The sequence below is a fragment of the Triturus cristatus genome, chromosome 1_2, assembly GCF_964204655.1.
Source record: "Triturus cristatus chromosome 1_2, aTriCri1.1, whole genome shotgun sequence".
Taxonomy (NCBI): domain Eukaryota; kingdom Metazoa; phylum Chordata; class Amphibia; order Caudata; family Salamandridae; genus Triturus; species Triturus cristatus.
Window position 1 is genome coordinate 84581137 of NC_140580.1, and position 18785 is coordinate 84599921.

General features: G+C 41.8%; 1 protein-coding gene across 10 annotated transcripts in view; it reads right to left on the minus strand.

The window, feature by feature from the left end:
• LOC146866846 (scavenger receptor cysteine-rich domain-containing protein DMBT1-like) overlaps positions 1 to 18785 on the minus strand; it is a 1139300-nt gene that overhangs the window by 299398 nt on the left and 821117 nt on the right. For all 10 annotated transcript variants that reach the window (XM_085602006.1, XM_085601995.1, XM_085601984.1 and 7 more), the window contains 2 exons: positions 8160 to 8377; positions 2457 to 2498 (listed from right to left, as the gene is read on the minus strand). In XM_085602006.1, coding sequence (XP_085458132.1) covers positions 2457 to 2498; positions 8160 to 8377 — 260 coding nt within the window. The remainder of the gene's footprint in view (positions 1 to 2456; positions 2499 to 8159; positions 8378 to 18785) is intronic.

Consider the following 18785-nt stretch of genomic DNA (forward strand, 5'->3'; position numbering starts at 1 on the left):
CACATTTATTTAAGATTTCATTGAGTGACTTTATAACCTTTAGTACCTTTTCTGATGATTGGGACTTCGAGACTGTTAATAACATGATGTCTGATCTAGAGATGTCTACAGTATTCACAAATCATGAATATTTAGAGGGTTCTTCATCAGACTATGAACAAATGTATTGTTATAACCACTATGGTCATAATGTCTTGCCTAAATCTGCAACACCTAGAAATGTATTTATGTATAACCAATGGGAACATTGTCCTACACCTCCGAAGGTTTAAAAATGTGAGCAAGTTAGGAACGAAGAATATGTTAACCAATCCGACACAGATTAATTCTGCAGCCTTTATTGCCAAACTATCTAGACAGGGTATCGACTTTTGGAAAGACAATATTGAGACAAAATCTGTCTGGGGTACACAAGATTGGCACGCACAGGAGGTAGAAGCTTTGTTTAGAGCCTGTATCATCCCTGAGCAAATTATGTTTTTGAATGACACTGTCCAACAAACGTCTTGCCTTGGGTTAGCCAAGATCAAAGACTTGAACACACCGACCATACCTATACCTGCAAGTAATAGCACTACACGGGGGAGGTCGACGTACATAATATTTTCCATCACAACAGATCAGATCCTGAATGGAAAAAAATGGTTGCTCTGGCCCACAGACACGAACAACTGTCAAGATCAATTCCTGAACAAAACACAGGGATTCACTATCAATAGTCCAGACCCACGCTCTGTTCAAAGACAGCATCCAGGGGTAGTAACAACATACAGTGTAGGAAAACTTTGCCTTGATTGGCTACAGAAAGCTACACTGAAGGATGTAAAACAACGCTTAACTTTACTTCAAGAAGGCGCAGACCTTAGGGAATTCTTGCTAGGACCAAGAAAACCGCGTCAAAAAGCGTTTCATATATGCTGGTATCTACGCTGCTTATAATGAATCATGGAAGGTTACCTACGCAGAGACTGCAGAACGAATACGAGAAATTGATTGTATTAATTTAGAGAAATCTCTCTCTGTAGTAGACAATGGGTGAAATACTCTGTCGTCCAGGATATATTCATTGGACAGCATTGTGTCTTCTGTCATAGACATCATGGAACAATACTTGGTCATGTTGCAACATGGTCAGTCTCAGCTACGTTCTATCATGCTATTGGGCTGGACGCTACAAAACTTGCGTGCAGGCTATGTGCCATGGCGTTTAATCAACACTACGTCGCTGTTTTAAGAATTCAAACTCACTGATAAACAGATCAAACTGGCACAAAGAGGAGCAGACTATACGGTGCTGTGCATTGAAAAACTGGAGAAATTACCATTCACGGTGGCAGAAAAACCAGCTACTGAGTGGATCATACATGGTAAAATTACTCTGCCTGTTACAACTTTCCATTTTCAGTATTGCCTAAAACATATACCAGTTGGCAAATATGAAAGTTTGGGTAAAGGATACATCAAGACATTCTGGGATTTACCTTACACACATAGATGTTGGAGTGGGGAACATGAAGTGTTTCTTAGCAGTGAAAACTGTGAACACACACTAAGCGGTTCTCTCCTTTGTCAGGGTATTAACTTACATGGGGCCTGTCATGTTTCCATTACAAACATATCCTGTCACCTGCAAGGTTCACCCGCTGCAGTGATTAATCCAATTTTTGGCCAACTTTCTAACAGGAGTTACATTATGTTGAATGATCACAGCTGCTGTGGCATGTTGCCAGGTATTACATATCTAGTTACAAAAATCCAATAGGCAAAAGTCTAAATATGAATTTTTCAAAATGAAATGTGCTTAGAAGTCACTAACGGTCAAAAGGGATTTTGAGGTCGCGAGGGACCGATGCATATCCAAAGTTCAGGCTGACCATGATGGAGGGGATCACCGGCTACAGAACCCAGACAAGGTCTGCTTTAAAAGTTCCTTGTATATAGCAAAAGGTTGATGTTGAAGGCTCAATGCATCGGTTCCAATTCACACGTTGGGAAGCTGTGCAGAGTATTATCATGGGGGTGCGCAGGCTGTGGGTCCGCTGTCATGGGGCAGGCTCTGCATTGGCATCAAAGAGCAATATGTCGGTTTCGACCAGTGCAGTGGGGACGATGCGTAGGTTTTTTAATTAAACAGCAGCAGAACCCACTTCTGAGGCCCATAACTGGAAGGGGCACCTTGAGCAAGGGTAGAACTCACAGATGGCAGTGTCCAGCAGCACCAGCAGGATTGCAGGAAATCTTTAGTGTCCCTGTGACTTTGGAGTTTAAGGTTACTGTGAAGTCTCTCTTGTTGCCTTTCGTAGAGCTCTCATTTGACCGCAACATCCCTAAATTCTTCCTAGTGCCTCATTTGCAGAATCCTAGCCCTACATCTAGAAATGTTGTTTTCTATTGCAGGCATACGAGGATTTGCTATTTTATTCATTCAAACATGATAATTATGACAAAGGGCATACCTGGTGCAGTCGTGTTCCTGCCACTTGCAGTGGTCCGTTGAGCTATAAAAGAGGAAAATAGATAGGATTGAAGAAGTTGAGCTCAAACCCTTTCATGAACATTTTTCAGAATAGTTTATCGATTTTTGACAGTATTTATGGTGCTTTTATAGCACATGCCTGGCTATAAAACACTTGAGCACTATACAAGAGAGGGGGAAGCAATGTCATAGGTGCACTCAAGGCAAGTAATATTGTAAAATACAAAGAGTGAGGAAGTGCATGCAGGACAGCCATAACACAAGGACTGAATTTGTTCTCAGCATTAATTCTTAACCTCAAGTTGAGGTATTTACCAGCAGGCAGGACTGGCCGTAGGGGGCACCGGGAATTTCCCGGGTGGGCCACCAGAGTGAGGAGCCGGTTTTGGGCCCCTGGGTGCAGATATTGTTACAGATTTTGTTACAGTGCCTTTCTGGAAGCATAGCTGCAATATCGGCCGCTGTACGAAAATCGCCCGAAACCGGCCGTGGCAAACAGCTCGGCCACCTCCAACCCCCTTGGGGGTTTGGCCGAGCACTTTGCAAGGGCCGGTTTTGGATCCCAGTCTGGCCCTGTTTACCAGGTGTGATAAATGCTTTTGTCCATGTTATTTACTTAGATAATAGGCATAACATGCAGAATAGGCATTTAAAACTCTAGATATAGCACGTTTTGCCTGTTTCCAAGGCCGTATAATTTTGGGAAGTTTGACTTACTGAAATCTGTTCTGGGGAAAAAGCGAAATTTGTGATAATTATCACAAAGCTCAGAATTCCGATCCATGAGCACACTCCTGTTTTAACAGAGGTAGACATTTGGCTAGCTGCTTGTAATTAGCACCAAAGAACTACAGCGGCTGAGTTTTGAGGAAATCCCTTCAATAGACTCTTTAGTGGATTCGCCTCTTTATTCCTCTTTGTTCCTCTCAATTCCTTTAATATCTTGTTACAAAATCAACAACATTGTGTTTTCAACCCTTTTTTACTTTGTATCTACATGGGTGCAAGTTTCGATATTATTGCTGTGATCTGTATATTATTAAGTACTATGGTTGTATTGCTACATAAAACGTTTTTGCAAAAGGGCTATATATGTATTACACAGTAGCTACTGTGTAGTTATGTAGGATTCATTTTCCATACGAAGAGCATTTTTTGTTTTGTTAATAACCTTGGTGCTATTTGAGGAATCTTCACAAAACAAAAATAGTTCTTCCACCTCAGCTTCTTTCTGGACAGTTTCAGGGTGATCCACCAAACTGGGGTGGGGTAAAAGGGGGCGGGTTCTAAAACACCTTTTTCCTCATGTAATTTTCATTGGAAAATTAGAAAACAATACAGAATAAAATGTCTGAATACAATTATGCCAAATTTGACAGAAAGTTATTTAACCAATAAGTGTGCTATTATGATTTATGTAAATCTGTTCAGTGATGTAATCAATTATGTCATTTGAGATATCAACCGTGATGTCATAAATGACATCATAGAACTTGTCATGAGTTATGTAATATATAAGCTCATAAGCAGTGCATGACAGATTGCAAGATATAGTTAGCATTGCTACCTATCACTGCTGAATTTCGGTATTTGTTTTAGTTCACAATGTCACTGACATATTGAGCTATCTTTAACATTACTTTAATCTTTGTTTTTTCTCAGTGAATCTCTAGGTTCTTTTTTTAACTTAAAGTAATATTTTATTACCATACATAAAGCCAGGCCATATGTCAAACCCCCCCACAGGCAACCAACCCCAAACCATGCATGGTCTTTAGCCAATCACAGCAGGGGTTGGCAACAGGGCGCCAACCCGCCCAGAGGCAACGGACCCTTCTGCAGGCAGCCAATCTCACCCTGCGCATGGCCTTTCAACACATGCTGCATGGTGTTGGCTAGGCCCTGCGTCATACTCCCCGCAGGCAGCACCCAAAGGCAGGCAATTCCATGTTGGTCACAGAGCATGGTCTGCCTCCAGGCCTTGGGGCCAAACCCCCAGCAGGCTGCAACCCCACACCATGCACAGCTTTTGCCATGCACAGCATAGGGTTGGACTTCAGGCCCTGGGGACCCCATCCCCAGGGGCCAAATATAATAAAAAGGGGGAGGGTGCCACACAGCCTCCCTTCCCGAGCCTGATTAGGCATCGCATCCCCAAGGGCCATATCAATAAAAAAAGAAAGGGGCCGCTCTTTTTTTAAATTGCTGTTCCCAACAATCCAGATATACAAAAAAGTTTGACCCTTAATGTTCAAAACAAATTTACACAAAATGCACGATGTGCGGACCAAGATCTGGCTGCCTGTTAAATGTGGTGTAATTACGCGCAGCAGTATTTGCTGTAGCCCTGTGTTGGCACTGGCACTTTCTGGTTGATTTGAGGCAATTCCCTAGCCAGGAAGAACTTACCACTCCCGTCAGGGGTAGGCGATTACACACACTGTGCAATCTGTGCTCACCCTTGGATAGCTTGGCACTGAGCAGTAAGGCTTACCACAGAGTCAATGTATAAAGCATTGGGACAGCACTCACTCATGATAAACAACCTGATTTTCACAAATGAGACCGCACATGTGATGTGTGTAAATAGAGTTTGTATTCAACACACACATAATCAACACAACATGAGCATCATGTATTTTTGGGTATAAATCCCTTTTGTAATTATTTCTAACAGTACTAGGCCCAACTGTGTTTGAATGAGACCAGTAATATGCACACTTGTAAAATATCCGATTCTACCCCTTCAGCGACCTTAGGCGGTGCAATAGGTTGTCCACCCCAGGCCCCCCCAATAATTATTATAAGTCAACACCACAAAGTTAGACGGTCACAACAATATGAACAACATGTATGTATACTGAATTACACCACTTTTTAGCAGCACCACCGTGGCCGGGCGTGTAAAACCAATGTCAAATGTAATGCCTTTCTAGCGAGAAAGCACGTAAACGGCAAACGACCGGTCAGTGTTATGAATCCCAGGTAGTTCACCTTCTGTCCCACATGCACACTTACTCCGTACTGATATGCGGTGCAACGGATACCAGGCAGGTCCATACGAAACAAGCTTGTACACATACGCACTTTACACCCAAATGTGGTGCACCAATACCCAGCAGGTCAATTCTTAACATGCTGAGGACCACGTGGCCCTAAGCTTCCTTTCACCCTCCAACTCACCCCAACTATCAGACACTCCCTTGATTGGAGACACCCAGTCCTCTCCCCGGGGATTAGGCCACACATATGGTCGAAGTCACTCTTAGTCAGGTGGAGGCAGGCAGCAAGGTCAAATAGGAGGCAGTCTGTGAGGTTAAGGGTGCCACGCAGCAGCAGGTATTTGGCCCAGGCCAGCCACTATTCAGGAAGGGCATGCGGACCCTTTCAGTGGTAGTAATCTTCCTTGTGCCCAACAGATTTCTCTGGCAGTGTACACCACATAGTTCCAGGTTCTGCCGTCGTACGTCCCCACAAGCGTATCTCACCCCTTGCTGAAGTGTGGCACCAATAGTTATACTACAGTTTGCATTTGAAGTTGGGGTGGTTCAAAGTATCTCCCTTTGAACCACTGATGCCCCCCAAAATTTTAGGCTTGCCTGCCATGAGACCATGGAATGTAGATCCTAATCTTTAGTCGGGCTATGATCTGACTCCAAGTATCAAAAACTCTCCCTCCAATCTCTCCATCTAGGCCCTCAAATGGCAGTGTTCTATCTTTGAAGTCGCGTGCTCAGTGTTTTATAGCTGTCACTGGGGAATGCCCAAACACAAAGGCACACAACAGAGTTCTAGAGCTGAGAACTGCCCACGTTTCAGTACTGGCATTTCCAAGTGAATTAGGGCGAAGCCACCTTTGCCACTGGAAAGGGGTTGTCACAGTGAAACCAATGTTAGGAAACATGATGAGGCTGCGCCACTGCAATCCACTGTGGCAGTCCAAAGTACTAGTCTCCAATGGCAGGCTGGATATGAATTCAGAGACACCATCGGTGCCAGTGCACACACCATCCAGCAATGGCAAACTGGACACATGTTTAGACACACCACCTATGCAACATGCACACTAGTCTGTACGGGCAGGCTGGTCATGTATGTAGAGACACCATTGGTGCAAGTTGCACACCAGCCTGCAATGGTAGGCTGGACACATATTTAGAAATACCAGCGGTGCTACACGCACACCTGTCTGCAATGGCAGCTGGTCACGTATACTGAGGCACTATCGGTGCAAAGCGCACCCCAGCGTTCAATGGCAGTCTGGATACGTGTACAGAAACACTAGCGGGGCAAAGAGCACCCCGGCTAAGCACCACTTTCTAACATGTGTAGGAAGGGCATGCATTCACTTTCCCACTGCATCAGCAAGTGCCTCCAATCCCTATGGCCAACACAAGAGATTCTGAAAAACCTCAGAGGAGAAAGCAAAGTCTGGGGAAATGCTAACTGACAGATTCTAACACCGGCCTAAAGAAGTCTATGGAAAATGCAAGTGGATTTTGCATTTTGGGACCCCTTATTTTTTCTCGACCCCCACTTGAAGGATCAAACTAGTCAAAAGTGGCACCTTTTTGCAAAGTTTCGTGGACTTTCATCAAGTGGGGCTTAAGCTATAAGCAACACAAAAAAACTATTTTCCTATGGAACAGCTGACCTAACTATAACTACCAGTAGCACTACATATACATATTATATTTATTGCATGGATGTAGCTATTTTTGTTCTGGCTATGAATAAACTCCTTTGTTTATATGTTTATAACCAGCACATGAAAAAGCAGCATGGCTAAACCATGCAGGTCCACTCAATGCAATATGCTATTTAGTACCATTGTTGAGGGGGGGCAGGGAAATCACGTACCACTTGCGGCTTCGTCCCATGTGAATCGCAGCCATTCCCCACATTCAACTAAATTAATAAATAGCATTAATCTCTATGCATATGCATACTTCATGTGTAGTATAAAGCATAAAAAGGACACCGAACCATTACGTCCTGAAATATTGAAGTATTTATTTCGCAATTTCCAGCAGAGGCATATTGTTTCACCAGCAGGTACTGTGGTTTGAGGAACCCAGTGCATCTCATTATGGCTGTTTTGTTATAGAAATGCTTTACATAAAAACACATTTACATTCCTTTCTGTTTGGTAATGGAAATTTGATACTGTCATGATGCACATTTACATCTGTTTCAGTTCTTTACAACCATTTCTCACCCTCGGCACTGCGCTCCAGGTTTTCATTTCTAACAATCCTGCAGCCTCATAACTCTGTAAACAGCAGGTGCTCTTATAGATAAACTATATGGTACTTGTGTTATTGAGAGTGGAGGGTTGAAATGTTGATTCGGGCCAGCAGAGGGCCAATTTGGCCGAGATTTCTGCAGCAGACCTATTCCTCCAATGAGCTACTTTACCAGCTTACACAGTGCAAACGTACATCAAGCAGATGACAATGTCTTTTATACAGGATTGAGAACTTGTGTCATAGCGACTATTTTTCCGCTGTTCGTAGGCTGTAGTAAGGCACCAGGCAGAAGCCATGAACATTCAGGATTCTCATTCTCACAGGTGACGGTGACATGTCATTCAAGCCTTCTGCATACATTCTTATCACTGCTCGGCATACAGGCAGCTATATTAGTACCCTCTGTCCCTCTTCACTTCACAGGCTAAACTTACTTGTGCTACTTGTATTACACCTGTATGTGTAATAGTTGGCCTGGAACCCAGATAATGTGATGATGTGGTCACTTTTGAACAGGACAGTCATTCTGTTTGACGTAGATGTGAAGCTGTAGTATGAGTTACTGCAGATCTTCCCCAGCAGAGCAGAGGTATTATGGGGACCATCATACACTTCAACGTAATCATAAATGCAACCAGGTGGTACTTCCAGGCTGAGGAAAGAAAGATACAGATCATCACATTTAATCAAGGAGAAGTGAATGACTGATTAATGCTTCGATATTTGTAAATAAGTTAATAGTAGAAGAGTAACTTCTCATGTGGTTTGAGAATATACTTAATTTGTAATGTCTCAATTACTTACTGGTAATTGCATTACTCTGAGTCCATCGCCTCACTTTCCATACTTACTGAACGAGGTAGTCCTGCCTCAACAGACAACCAATCTCAAGCATACCAGCTGTAAATAAAAAGGCTCCTCCCTCCCACAACCTCCAGTTTGTTAAAAATCACCAAACAGTGATGTTTTGTAGTTGGCCTGGTAGAACTGAGAGGCATGTTAGTATGGAAAGCGAGAGGAAGGGCTCTGAGTAATGCAATTATCTGTAAGTAATTGAGGCATTACTTTATCATCCCCCTCACTTTCCAATACTTTTCGACTGAGAAGTACAACGGCAAAAGTATCAGGAGAACTCAAAAACCTGTATGCTTCCAAGCATAGTGAAATTTGAATGACCAAGAAATATACAGAGAGTGGATACATTAAATAATACCTATTGGTTCATTAAGGCCAATACTTGTGAAGCAAGGACAACTTGCACCCCAATTTCATGCCCAAATTGATAGTGATACACATAAGTGAACAGGAAGCCCAGGTAGCCTCCCTGCAAATCTCAGAAATAGAAGCATCCTGAAGTTCCACTTCTGAGGAAGGTATACCTCAAGTAAACTTGCTCTCAATTAGCTGGGCCCAACTTGACAAATAAAGACTCAGAAACCCTAAAGGAAGCCTCCCTCTGAAGATAAATGAGAAGAGCTATTCTCCTCACATCCAAATATGAAGACGTTCTTCTTCAGAAGAAGAAGAGAGGGACAAAACTGTGGAAGAATCACCTCCTGAACCCTGTGGAAGGAAGAATTGATCTTAGATATGAAGGAAGGGAAAGGACGCAGGACAACTCTATCCTCAAAAACTCAACAAAAAAGGAGCCTGAAGGAAAGAGTGCCCAGGTCCCCCAACCTCCTAGAAGAGGTAATAGAGCCACCAGGAAGAATGCTTGAGTGTCAAAGTCATGATATCTATATCTTGTAAAGGCGCAAATGGTATCAATGTTAATGACTACAACACAAACAGCAGATCCCAAGAGAGAAAACAATGAGGGGAAGTAGAATGCACATTTAATAGCCTGCTAAAGAGTCTGGGAACCAAATCCATAAAATACAGCAGATTGCCCCCAAGAAACCCCAAAAAAACCTTTATTGATGCCCACTGAACTTTTAAGAACAGAGATCCTCAGCTGCAAAGAAACCCCCTTGTTAAGGAAAGGCATGACCTCGAAAGGTGTGTCATGGAAGGATCCAACTTTTTAGCCACACACCAACTACTGTAAGACCCTTAATGCCTTAAATAAGCTTTCAAAGTGGAACCCCCACTAGAAGTCTGAAGAGTAGACTCTAAGGAATCAGGGAGTCTACTTCTAGACAATCTTAAACTCCCTACTTCCAGGACCTTAGTGTGACTCTGATTAGAACCTCCTACTAAAGAATCAGAAACATCAAAGGAGGTGGAGAGGTTGATAAAATCCACTCTCTCTCCACCATCATAGATTTTAGGAAAAGAAACCAATTAGAGCATGCTAAAATTGATGCAATCAGTTAGCTTCTATTTCCTGACCCGCAGAAAAAACATCGGAATGAGAGGAATAGGGGGAAAGTCATACAGGAGACCTATATACCACCTGCAGGACAGAGCATCCACCCCCCCTCCCCAGATCTCAACGTCCTTCGGCAGCGAGCACAACCTGTGACCCAAGGCACTGGAAGTGGTAGAAGATCCTATCGCCAGGGAACTACACCTCTGCACAACCTGAGAGAACACCTTTGAGTGAAGACAAAGGTCAGTGGATGATGGAATTCTCAATTCTCAATGAGTCTGTTACCACATTCAGTGGCCCTTGAATGTGAATTACTCAAACTGACCTGATCTTCCTTTCCACCCATTGAAAGATTTAGTCCAAAATTTGAGCCAACAAAGCCAACCTTGAATCATCAGACATGACTTGGCTATCATATTTTCTGTTCGAATCAGAACTCTTTTTCCTGAAAACAGTTTTGAAAATGCGTACAAAGCGAGGTTAGCAGCCTCCAGCTCCTTCCAGTTGGAGGACCTCCTGCCCCGAGAAAGAGACAATCTGGGCTGGACCTGATGATCACCCAGGAAGGGAAGGACAGACAGGAACCCCCACTAGGAGATCCTAGGTCTAGATCCACCATAGAGGATGAGGACACACTTCCTAAGTCAGTCGTATCCTGTCATAGAGATTGTGAATCAGAGCATGCCATACTAAGAATGAATCTCTTGAGGTGCTGAAGATGGAATCTTGCCCCTGGAACAAGAAAAACTGTGGATTCCAGATTCCCCTGTGCCTGAAGGATGAAAATGTTCTGAAAGAAGACTGGAGAATCAAGGGTCGACTAAATCTTGTCGACCCTGGCCTGGAAAAGAGTCGCTATCCCTTGAGCTGTGAGAAACCGAGCTTCGATAAACAACCTGTTCTGAGATGGACTCAATTCAGATTTTTTTCAATTTATTAGAAATCCATGTGTCTGCATTAGGGTGAGAATCCTCAATGTAAGCTGCTGAATCAATTTTTTGAAGGAGCACGAATGAGTCAGTTGTCCAGAAAAGGTTGAACGAACATACCCTGCTGGTGAAGTAAAGCAACCAGAGAAGCGAGAACAACTGAGAATCTTCGTGAAAACCACGTGTTAGATCTAGCATCCTTGTTATGTTTTTTCCTTCTAACTTTTTGTCTTCAAACCTCCTGTTTAGGTGACTTTGTTTTTGTTGGTTTTAGAACCTTGCACACTTTCCCACTGCAAACCAGTGCTAAAGTGCTTGTGGTCTCCCCTTAAAACCTGGTAGAATTGGCTGATACCCAATTGGAATGTCTAATTTACTGCTAAGCCCCTAGTAAAGTGGTACTATCTGTGCCCAGGGCCTGTAAATTAAATGCTACCAGTGGGTCTGCAGCCAAGAATGTGCCACCCACTTAAGTAACCCTTTAAACATGTCAAACGCTTATCATTGCAGCCTGTGTGTGCACTTTTAAATTGACATTTTGATATTGTAATACAAACCTTTTAAAGAAACTAGACAACCATATGGCTACCTAGAGCCCGTAGGCTAATGTTAAAACGTCTTACTTCAAGTTCATAGGATTTACACAATAAAGTCAACATACTAACCCATTTCAGTGTTTAATCACATCATTTGAAGTTATTGTACATCAATCCTTTGTTTGGACTGTAACGCAAATGTTGCTTCACATTTGTTGCTTTATCAATGAATGTTTCAAAATGGATGAGAAGAAAAAAGAATCTTTTGGCATGGCATATTCAGAGTGAAGTGAAAAATTAGGAGAAATAAAATAAGGAAAACTTCCTTATAATTCTCCGCAAGTGCATTGGAATTTTAACAGCTTCTGGAGACAACCGGTGTGGTTGTGGAAACAAAGCTTGTCATTGCATAGTGAAAAGAAGGTACATATGTGGGAAAAAAACGAGCTCCATGCAGCTCCAGTGTAACTGCAAATGCACATGCGTGCCTTTGTGAAAGTTAGCATTGAACATGTTGATGATTGGCTCCAACGGAACCATAGTTTAATCCAGTGATACTCAAAGTACGGACCGGGGGTCACATGCGGCCCTCTAAACCTTTACGTGCGGCCCTCTGGTCAACAGCAGCACTGGGCTGCTGTTTTATGAACAGAGCACCAACATAAAAAATATGTTAAATAAACAGGCAAGCCTTTTTTAATTAAATGTTAATCCCAGTTAAACAGAGGAATTAACTAGGGAGTCCTGAATTTATAAAGAGATCTTGCTGCACACATGTAAAAATATGATAACGTCTCTTCAAAATTCAAAAAGTGTATTTCATTAAAATGTAGAACCTTTCAATGTAGTAAATCAGATTTTATCAGTGCATTGAGAACTATTTGTTTTTCAACAGGGTTAGTTTTCAAACATGGATTTAGAAACATTCATGCTTCCCCACCACTTGAGCAACAATTCCAATAGTGAACTAAGAGCCAAGTCAGTTGTTATGTTCAAGCTATGGGTGGCTGAGGATGCCGTCATACATGAGCAACATTCTAGTTAATTAAATGAAACACAGGAGAAGTTTTTTGTGCAGCGCACATTCTGATGTCATGTATTTTGAGGTCCTCTTAAATGTGAAAATGAAGGAAAAGGAGGGAAAGTAAAATAAAACAATTGTCAAGGATCAAACAATTTGGTCAAGTGAGAAACCTGGGGTTGTTTCTGTGTTTTCTGTTTCCACACTGCACAATTCAATTCAGCCAGTAGATGTACACTCACCTTACACCCCACCCAACTACCCCCTGATGGTATCTGTGCGACCCTTGGTCACACCAGCGACCAAACCAGTATCAATCTCAACCCAAATGAAAAAATAAAACGAAAGAGTGAATCGTTTTTTTACTGAATTGACCAACAAGGTTTTCAAATAGAGTTGTATGTAAGCAACCTTCAATGCAATTTTTTTTTATTCATATAGTGCATGAGTCCAGCTTTTTGTTGATCTCATCCAGAGCAATTTTCCAAATATTGGCTTAAATTTTGGTCTCTAATGCTATTTTTAAATCACTAATTTCCTCTGTCTTTCAAAATTTGCAAGTGTTCCTCAATTATTAAAAGGATGAGGTCTAGCGAGCATTTGCTCAAAATCGCATACCATCTAGACATGAAGTGTTTATTAAATTTGAACAACACTGGTTTGATTGTGATTCTTAAACCGCATGTTATTCGTTTCACTTTTTGGTATGGCATAAGTGTGGTAGCATGGAGAAGTTGCTTCACCTCCTTTTTCACAAAATATTGGAGTTGTCTCAATTGTTGTGAAACTGTACCAGGACTAGTGCTAAAACTTCTAACCTCTTACATTAGAGAATAGATGTCTGATGCCTCTTCAGTAGTATATATGTAATATGAGCTATATCCTCAAAAGACATTTTGGGTGGAGGAGCACAGTAAATGTTAGGTAGAAAAACTCTGATAGGAAGACTGTAATATTACTGTGCACTCAATGTAACCAAAGTAAACAATGAACGTGTGCTGCTCTAGAATAGAGCCTGCCTGTCTCAGTTAAAACTTTGATGGAATCTAGACAACCATATGGCTACCTAGAGCTAAAGCGCAGACCAAAGAGAGCTAGTAGGCTAATTTTATCACTTCTTACTTCAAGTTCAATGGATGTATACAAAAAAATCAACACACTAACACATTTGAGTGTTTAAGAAAATCATTAAAAGTTACTGTACATCAATCCCTTGTTTGGACTGTCACACAAATATTGCTTCACATTCTTTACTTGATCAATGACTTTTCGACGCGTTGATCAATGCTGTGTCAGCAGCTTGATTGTAGATACCCAATGCATTTTGGGTGAAAACAACCTTCGTCAGGGTTAACTAGAAGTAAATAAGCAAAACAGTACTCTCTCACAATTGTGTTCTTTGATTATCATCTAGACAAAAGGGTCTACTTTACAAGACAATTAAGCTCTAAGATGCAAGTTATAAGATCTATAATATTTTTTAAATGTCAGCATGTTTTTTTTGTACACTATGTTTTTATTTTCCGACATAGTAAAAGATCATGCTTGATTTAGCTAATTCATGCACTTGTTTTTTCAGAAGGTTCATTGGGGTATCTTTAAATATGAATTGCTAAAATCAAATCTTTGCACTTTGCACTTTTTTTTATTGGAGATTTGATTAGAGGTGATTTTGCACGATGTATGTCAGATCAAAATTTCTTTTACCGTTTGTTTTGCTTTGTTCTTTGTATGAACTGTTCTTTTATCCAACTTAAAGACAAAATGTTAAATAAAAATCGAATATTGAGCTCGATTCAAACTACAAGGATTTTTTTTAGATTTCTTGAGTGCAAATGTGCAACAAGTGGTTTCTCAATAAAGAGCCCTTTAAAATCTGATTCTGTTTGGAGAAAATCCCAGCATCTCCAGAAACTGCATGTAATCTCCTCTGAATTTGTGGAAAATTTAGTTAAAAAACCTTTAGCAATGTAAGGGGGATGGGAGCACATTGATTCACCTCCCAGCAAGGTTCACCCCTTAGCATTATGGTAAATGCAGTTCATTTTAAATGCTTACTTGAGTTTTTGCTGAAGTGTTTCACCAAAGTAGGTGCAGGTTAGTAGTGTCAATCTCTAGATACATGTGATTCTGGATATTATCCTTCATCATTAGAGATAAAAAACAAATATTATCTAGGGTTGCTGAACAAGTTGCCACAATCCTTTCAGGTCTCAGTACCTCTCACAGGCACATCTCCAAAAGCTTGTCAACTCAATGGCTCAAGGGAGCCTTTTCAAACAGAAGGATGGGAACACACTGCTTCACCTCCCAGCACAACCTCTCGCAATGGTTTATCCTTGCACTTCTGTTGTAATAGTGTTGCGCGGTTAATCATGTTGGTACGTTCTAAGGCGGTATCTGAGACATGGTCAGGATAGTCTTGCAGTTTGTTTTGAGCTCAATATTAGTGTAAAGTAGAATCTTTTGTCTAAATGAGAATCAAAGAACACAATTGTGAAAGACTACTGTTTTTCTTATTTTCTTACTTACTTATAATTATCTTTGAAGAAGGGTGTTGTCAGCCGAAATGCACAATAAAGTTGCTGACACATCATTGATCCATATTTTTAAAACATTTATTTATAAAGCAACAAATTTGAAGCAATATTTGTGTGACAAAAGATTGATGTACAATAACTTTTAAGGATGTTAAACACTAAAATCTGTTAGTACATTGACTTTATTGTTTAAATCCATTGAACTTGAAGCAAGCAAGATGTGTTAAAATTAGCCTAAGAGGCTCTCTTTGTTGTGCACTTTGGTTCTAGGTAGCCATATGGTTGTCTAGTTTCTTTCAAAGTTTTCCGGGAAATAGGTAGGCTCTGATCTAAAGCAGGACACTTTCATAGTTTACTTTGTTTACATGGAACATAATAGGAAAATTTTGAGTGCACAATAATATTACAGTTTTCTTATCAAAAGAAAAAAACTTCCAGGCCCAAACCTTCCTTTTTAATATATATACGTTACCTCTAGGGTAGGCCCTGGACAGCCCAGAAGGTAGGGTACAGTGCATTTAAAAAGTTAGACTTGTACCTTTTAGTTTTACATGTCCTGGTAGTAAAAACTATTACATTCATTTTTCACAACTGTAAGGCCTACCTTTCTCATTGGATAACATTAGAGTTGCCTTCTTACATGTAATAAACTGTAATTGCCAAATGGGAATAGGTAACCAGTAGGCCTGGGAGGAAGACTCCGCTCCTCAGGCGGAATTCACAGAGATTTGGCACTTCGTGCTCCGCTTAGAGAGGGAGGTTTAGCAAAAAAACTAGGCATGGGCGGAGTTTGGAGTTTCACTCCATGGAATTCCCCTGAGTTGCCCAAAAACTCCGCTGACTTGAGCGGAGCTCTGCATGCTGGCATACTAAAAATATGTGCTAATGCTATGATCGGTGAATGCAAGGTGAATGTGAAAGCTTAGTCCTGTTAATAAAATTTGCCACTGGAGAACACTGCACACTTAAAATACAATGAATTTATTTAACACATTCACCATTCATTGGTAAACTAACTCAAGTCAACCTAGTCCCAAGACTTCATTAGTGTGCTGCTTATTCCATATACCACTGGTGTATGAAATGCGTACTCACAGTCAAACACAGAAAAATAGTATACTGGGCACCATGCATGTCATCGTCCCGATTTGCAAATAACATGGTGGAGAAGATGTAACCTAACGGTTAGGGCATCAACCTCAATTCTGGGGAACCTTTGGTTCAAGTTTGCGCTATATAAAACTCAGGAAAAATAAATTGGTGTTCATGGTCTGGGGGGACAATGCAGACAAGGGACCATCTGGCCGTGACAGGTAAAGTCACCCCCAAACAGGCACCAGAGAGTGAGAGGCAAGCCCTGCCTGGCTGATGCACCGGCTGTGCTGCTGCCCCAACTCAGCTTTCTCCCATTTGTAACAGGGGAGCAAGACAACTAGCGCAAAACAGGAGAACATTTAAAATACTAACTCACTTCCTTCCTTGCACAGACTGCATCTGCGACTGGCAAGACAAAAAACAGTGCGGCCCCCAGGAGGGCAGCAGCAGCCTGCATTGTGCTCGGTGAGTGCAGTGCAGAAGCCCGGCATGGCAGTGGTGTTGCTCTTCCAGTCTTCCCCTATTGCTGCCACCACAGAGCCAGCACATCCGCTTCCCAGCCCTGATCTTGCAGGGAGGAGGTGAGGTTGATCTCCAGCCTTGCACAATCAAATAAGAGCATGTTAAATGGCAGTAAGTGTTTCACTTTTGGTTTCACTGCCAATAACAAAATGTTTTTAAAAAAACAAGAAAGCAACAGAAGGGGCTTTAAACGTGAGCAACATGTTCTGTATGCACCCGATTTAGCACGCACCAGTAAACTCTGCTCCGCTGGCAGTAGGCAGAGTGTTTTTTTGCCAAACTTCGTGATCCAAGCACAGTGCGGAGTGCCAAAACTCCGACAGAACGGAGTTTACTGCCCAGGCTTGATAAAAACCGCACCATCTTTTGTTGGTACTCCAGGCAAAATTACTTGACAAAGATTCTATGTCCATACTTTTAAGGTTATTCAGGAGGAGTACACTCTCACCCTTATCTAAGCGCCCCAGGACCTTAGGGACACCATTTAGAGGTCAGTACTCACTCCAGGAGAAACCACCAGCAGGGCCTAGGGCAAGCCCACAATGGACTGATCAGCTGGGCTCTTCAGGAAAGTGGAATTCTTGTAGCGTTTGTGTCTCTGTAGCTTAACAGGAGGTCAGCCAACTGACCTTTTGAGTCGACTTGTCGGTCCTGGATAAGGTGCAGTCCTTCTTATGTCTTCCAGAGATTCAGGGGTCTTCTGAAGAGGGGACTGAGGGGGTCACATTTGTTCCCAGTGCCAGCCTGTGGTTGGGGGAAACTCCAAGCCATTCCCTAATGACTCGGGTAAATGTTCCCAAGGGTAACCACGCACACTGGTGCAGAAATTCTTGTTTATTTAGCTATAAAGTATCCCACAGTTCCTTCTACCTAAAACCAACATTTCCTCCCCTGTGTAGAGCTCACTGTGCTCACCCAGTGGTATTGCCATGATAATGGACACACCGTCCCTTGTGGACACTCAAAACCAGTTCTGGGGGCAGCTCCTCTCCCACTGGGATAGGTGCATGTCTGTCAAGCATGTCAATACAGTGAGCTACATATGCTGGTGACAGAGTAGCCTTCTTTTAAAAATCATTAGGTTCCTGGGCGCAGTCCAGATAACCATCTTGTCAGGCAGAAAAATATTGCCTCGCACCCAACACCTTTGTGCCCTATCTGGGAACAATACACATTTCACCAGAGGGGAGTCGTTAACAGTCAGGTAACACACAACATTAGTAGAGAGGCACGTTTGGCTCATGCAGGAAAATTTCAACTTTCTAAAAGTGTCTTTTTCAAAATAGTAATCTAAAATAGGACTTGACCATTACGTGGGATTTTAAATTACAATTACAATTAGTTCTTTTATCAGTTTACCAGCTACTCCCAAACTAAAGTTAAGCATTATAAACTGTTATATGATAACCCAGGGCTTTTCTGTGGGAGGGCCAGCTTTGTCACAGTGAAAAATTACTTTGGAGCTTTTTTTTTGCGACCTCTACATGTAAAACATAAGTGCATATGCCCATGAGGAAACACCTATTGCCACAGCACTTGCATCCATAATGCCATAGCATGTAAACAGCACATTACCATGATGACTTCAATAATGTCAGTGTATAAAAATATACATGTAACCTAACTACCACACTATGGTTGTGCTTACATGAACATATTCATTATAATGGCAGTTTAAACAAGACATAGCTCAGGATAAAATCCACAGGGTCGAATTCTCAAGTCCTTTGAAAATTGTTCCTTAGTCCCATTTATTTTGACACTTATTGGTACATATTGATTTGAGGTGCATCATTTTCAGCAAACTGACAATAACCCTGTGGGGGTAAATTGCAGCCCCAGGCATGCCCATCTCCACCCACCACATTCTTGTAAAGTAGTCTCTAAATCTGATCCAGTTTTCAACAAGGCTGCTGCCTAATTCTGTATACATCACTGGACATCACATCTCCCCAAAGTTATTTGAGGAGAACCCAGCACCCACGAAGACATCAATATCCTTTAACAAATATGACTGCTCACACCACTTGCTAAAAACTCATTGGGGACACCAATAGCATGCGGAAAATAGAGAAAAGAAAATGAACAATGTGAGCCCGATTC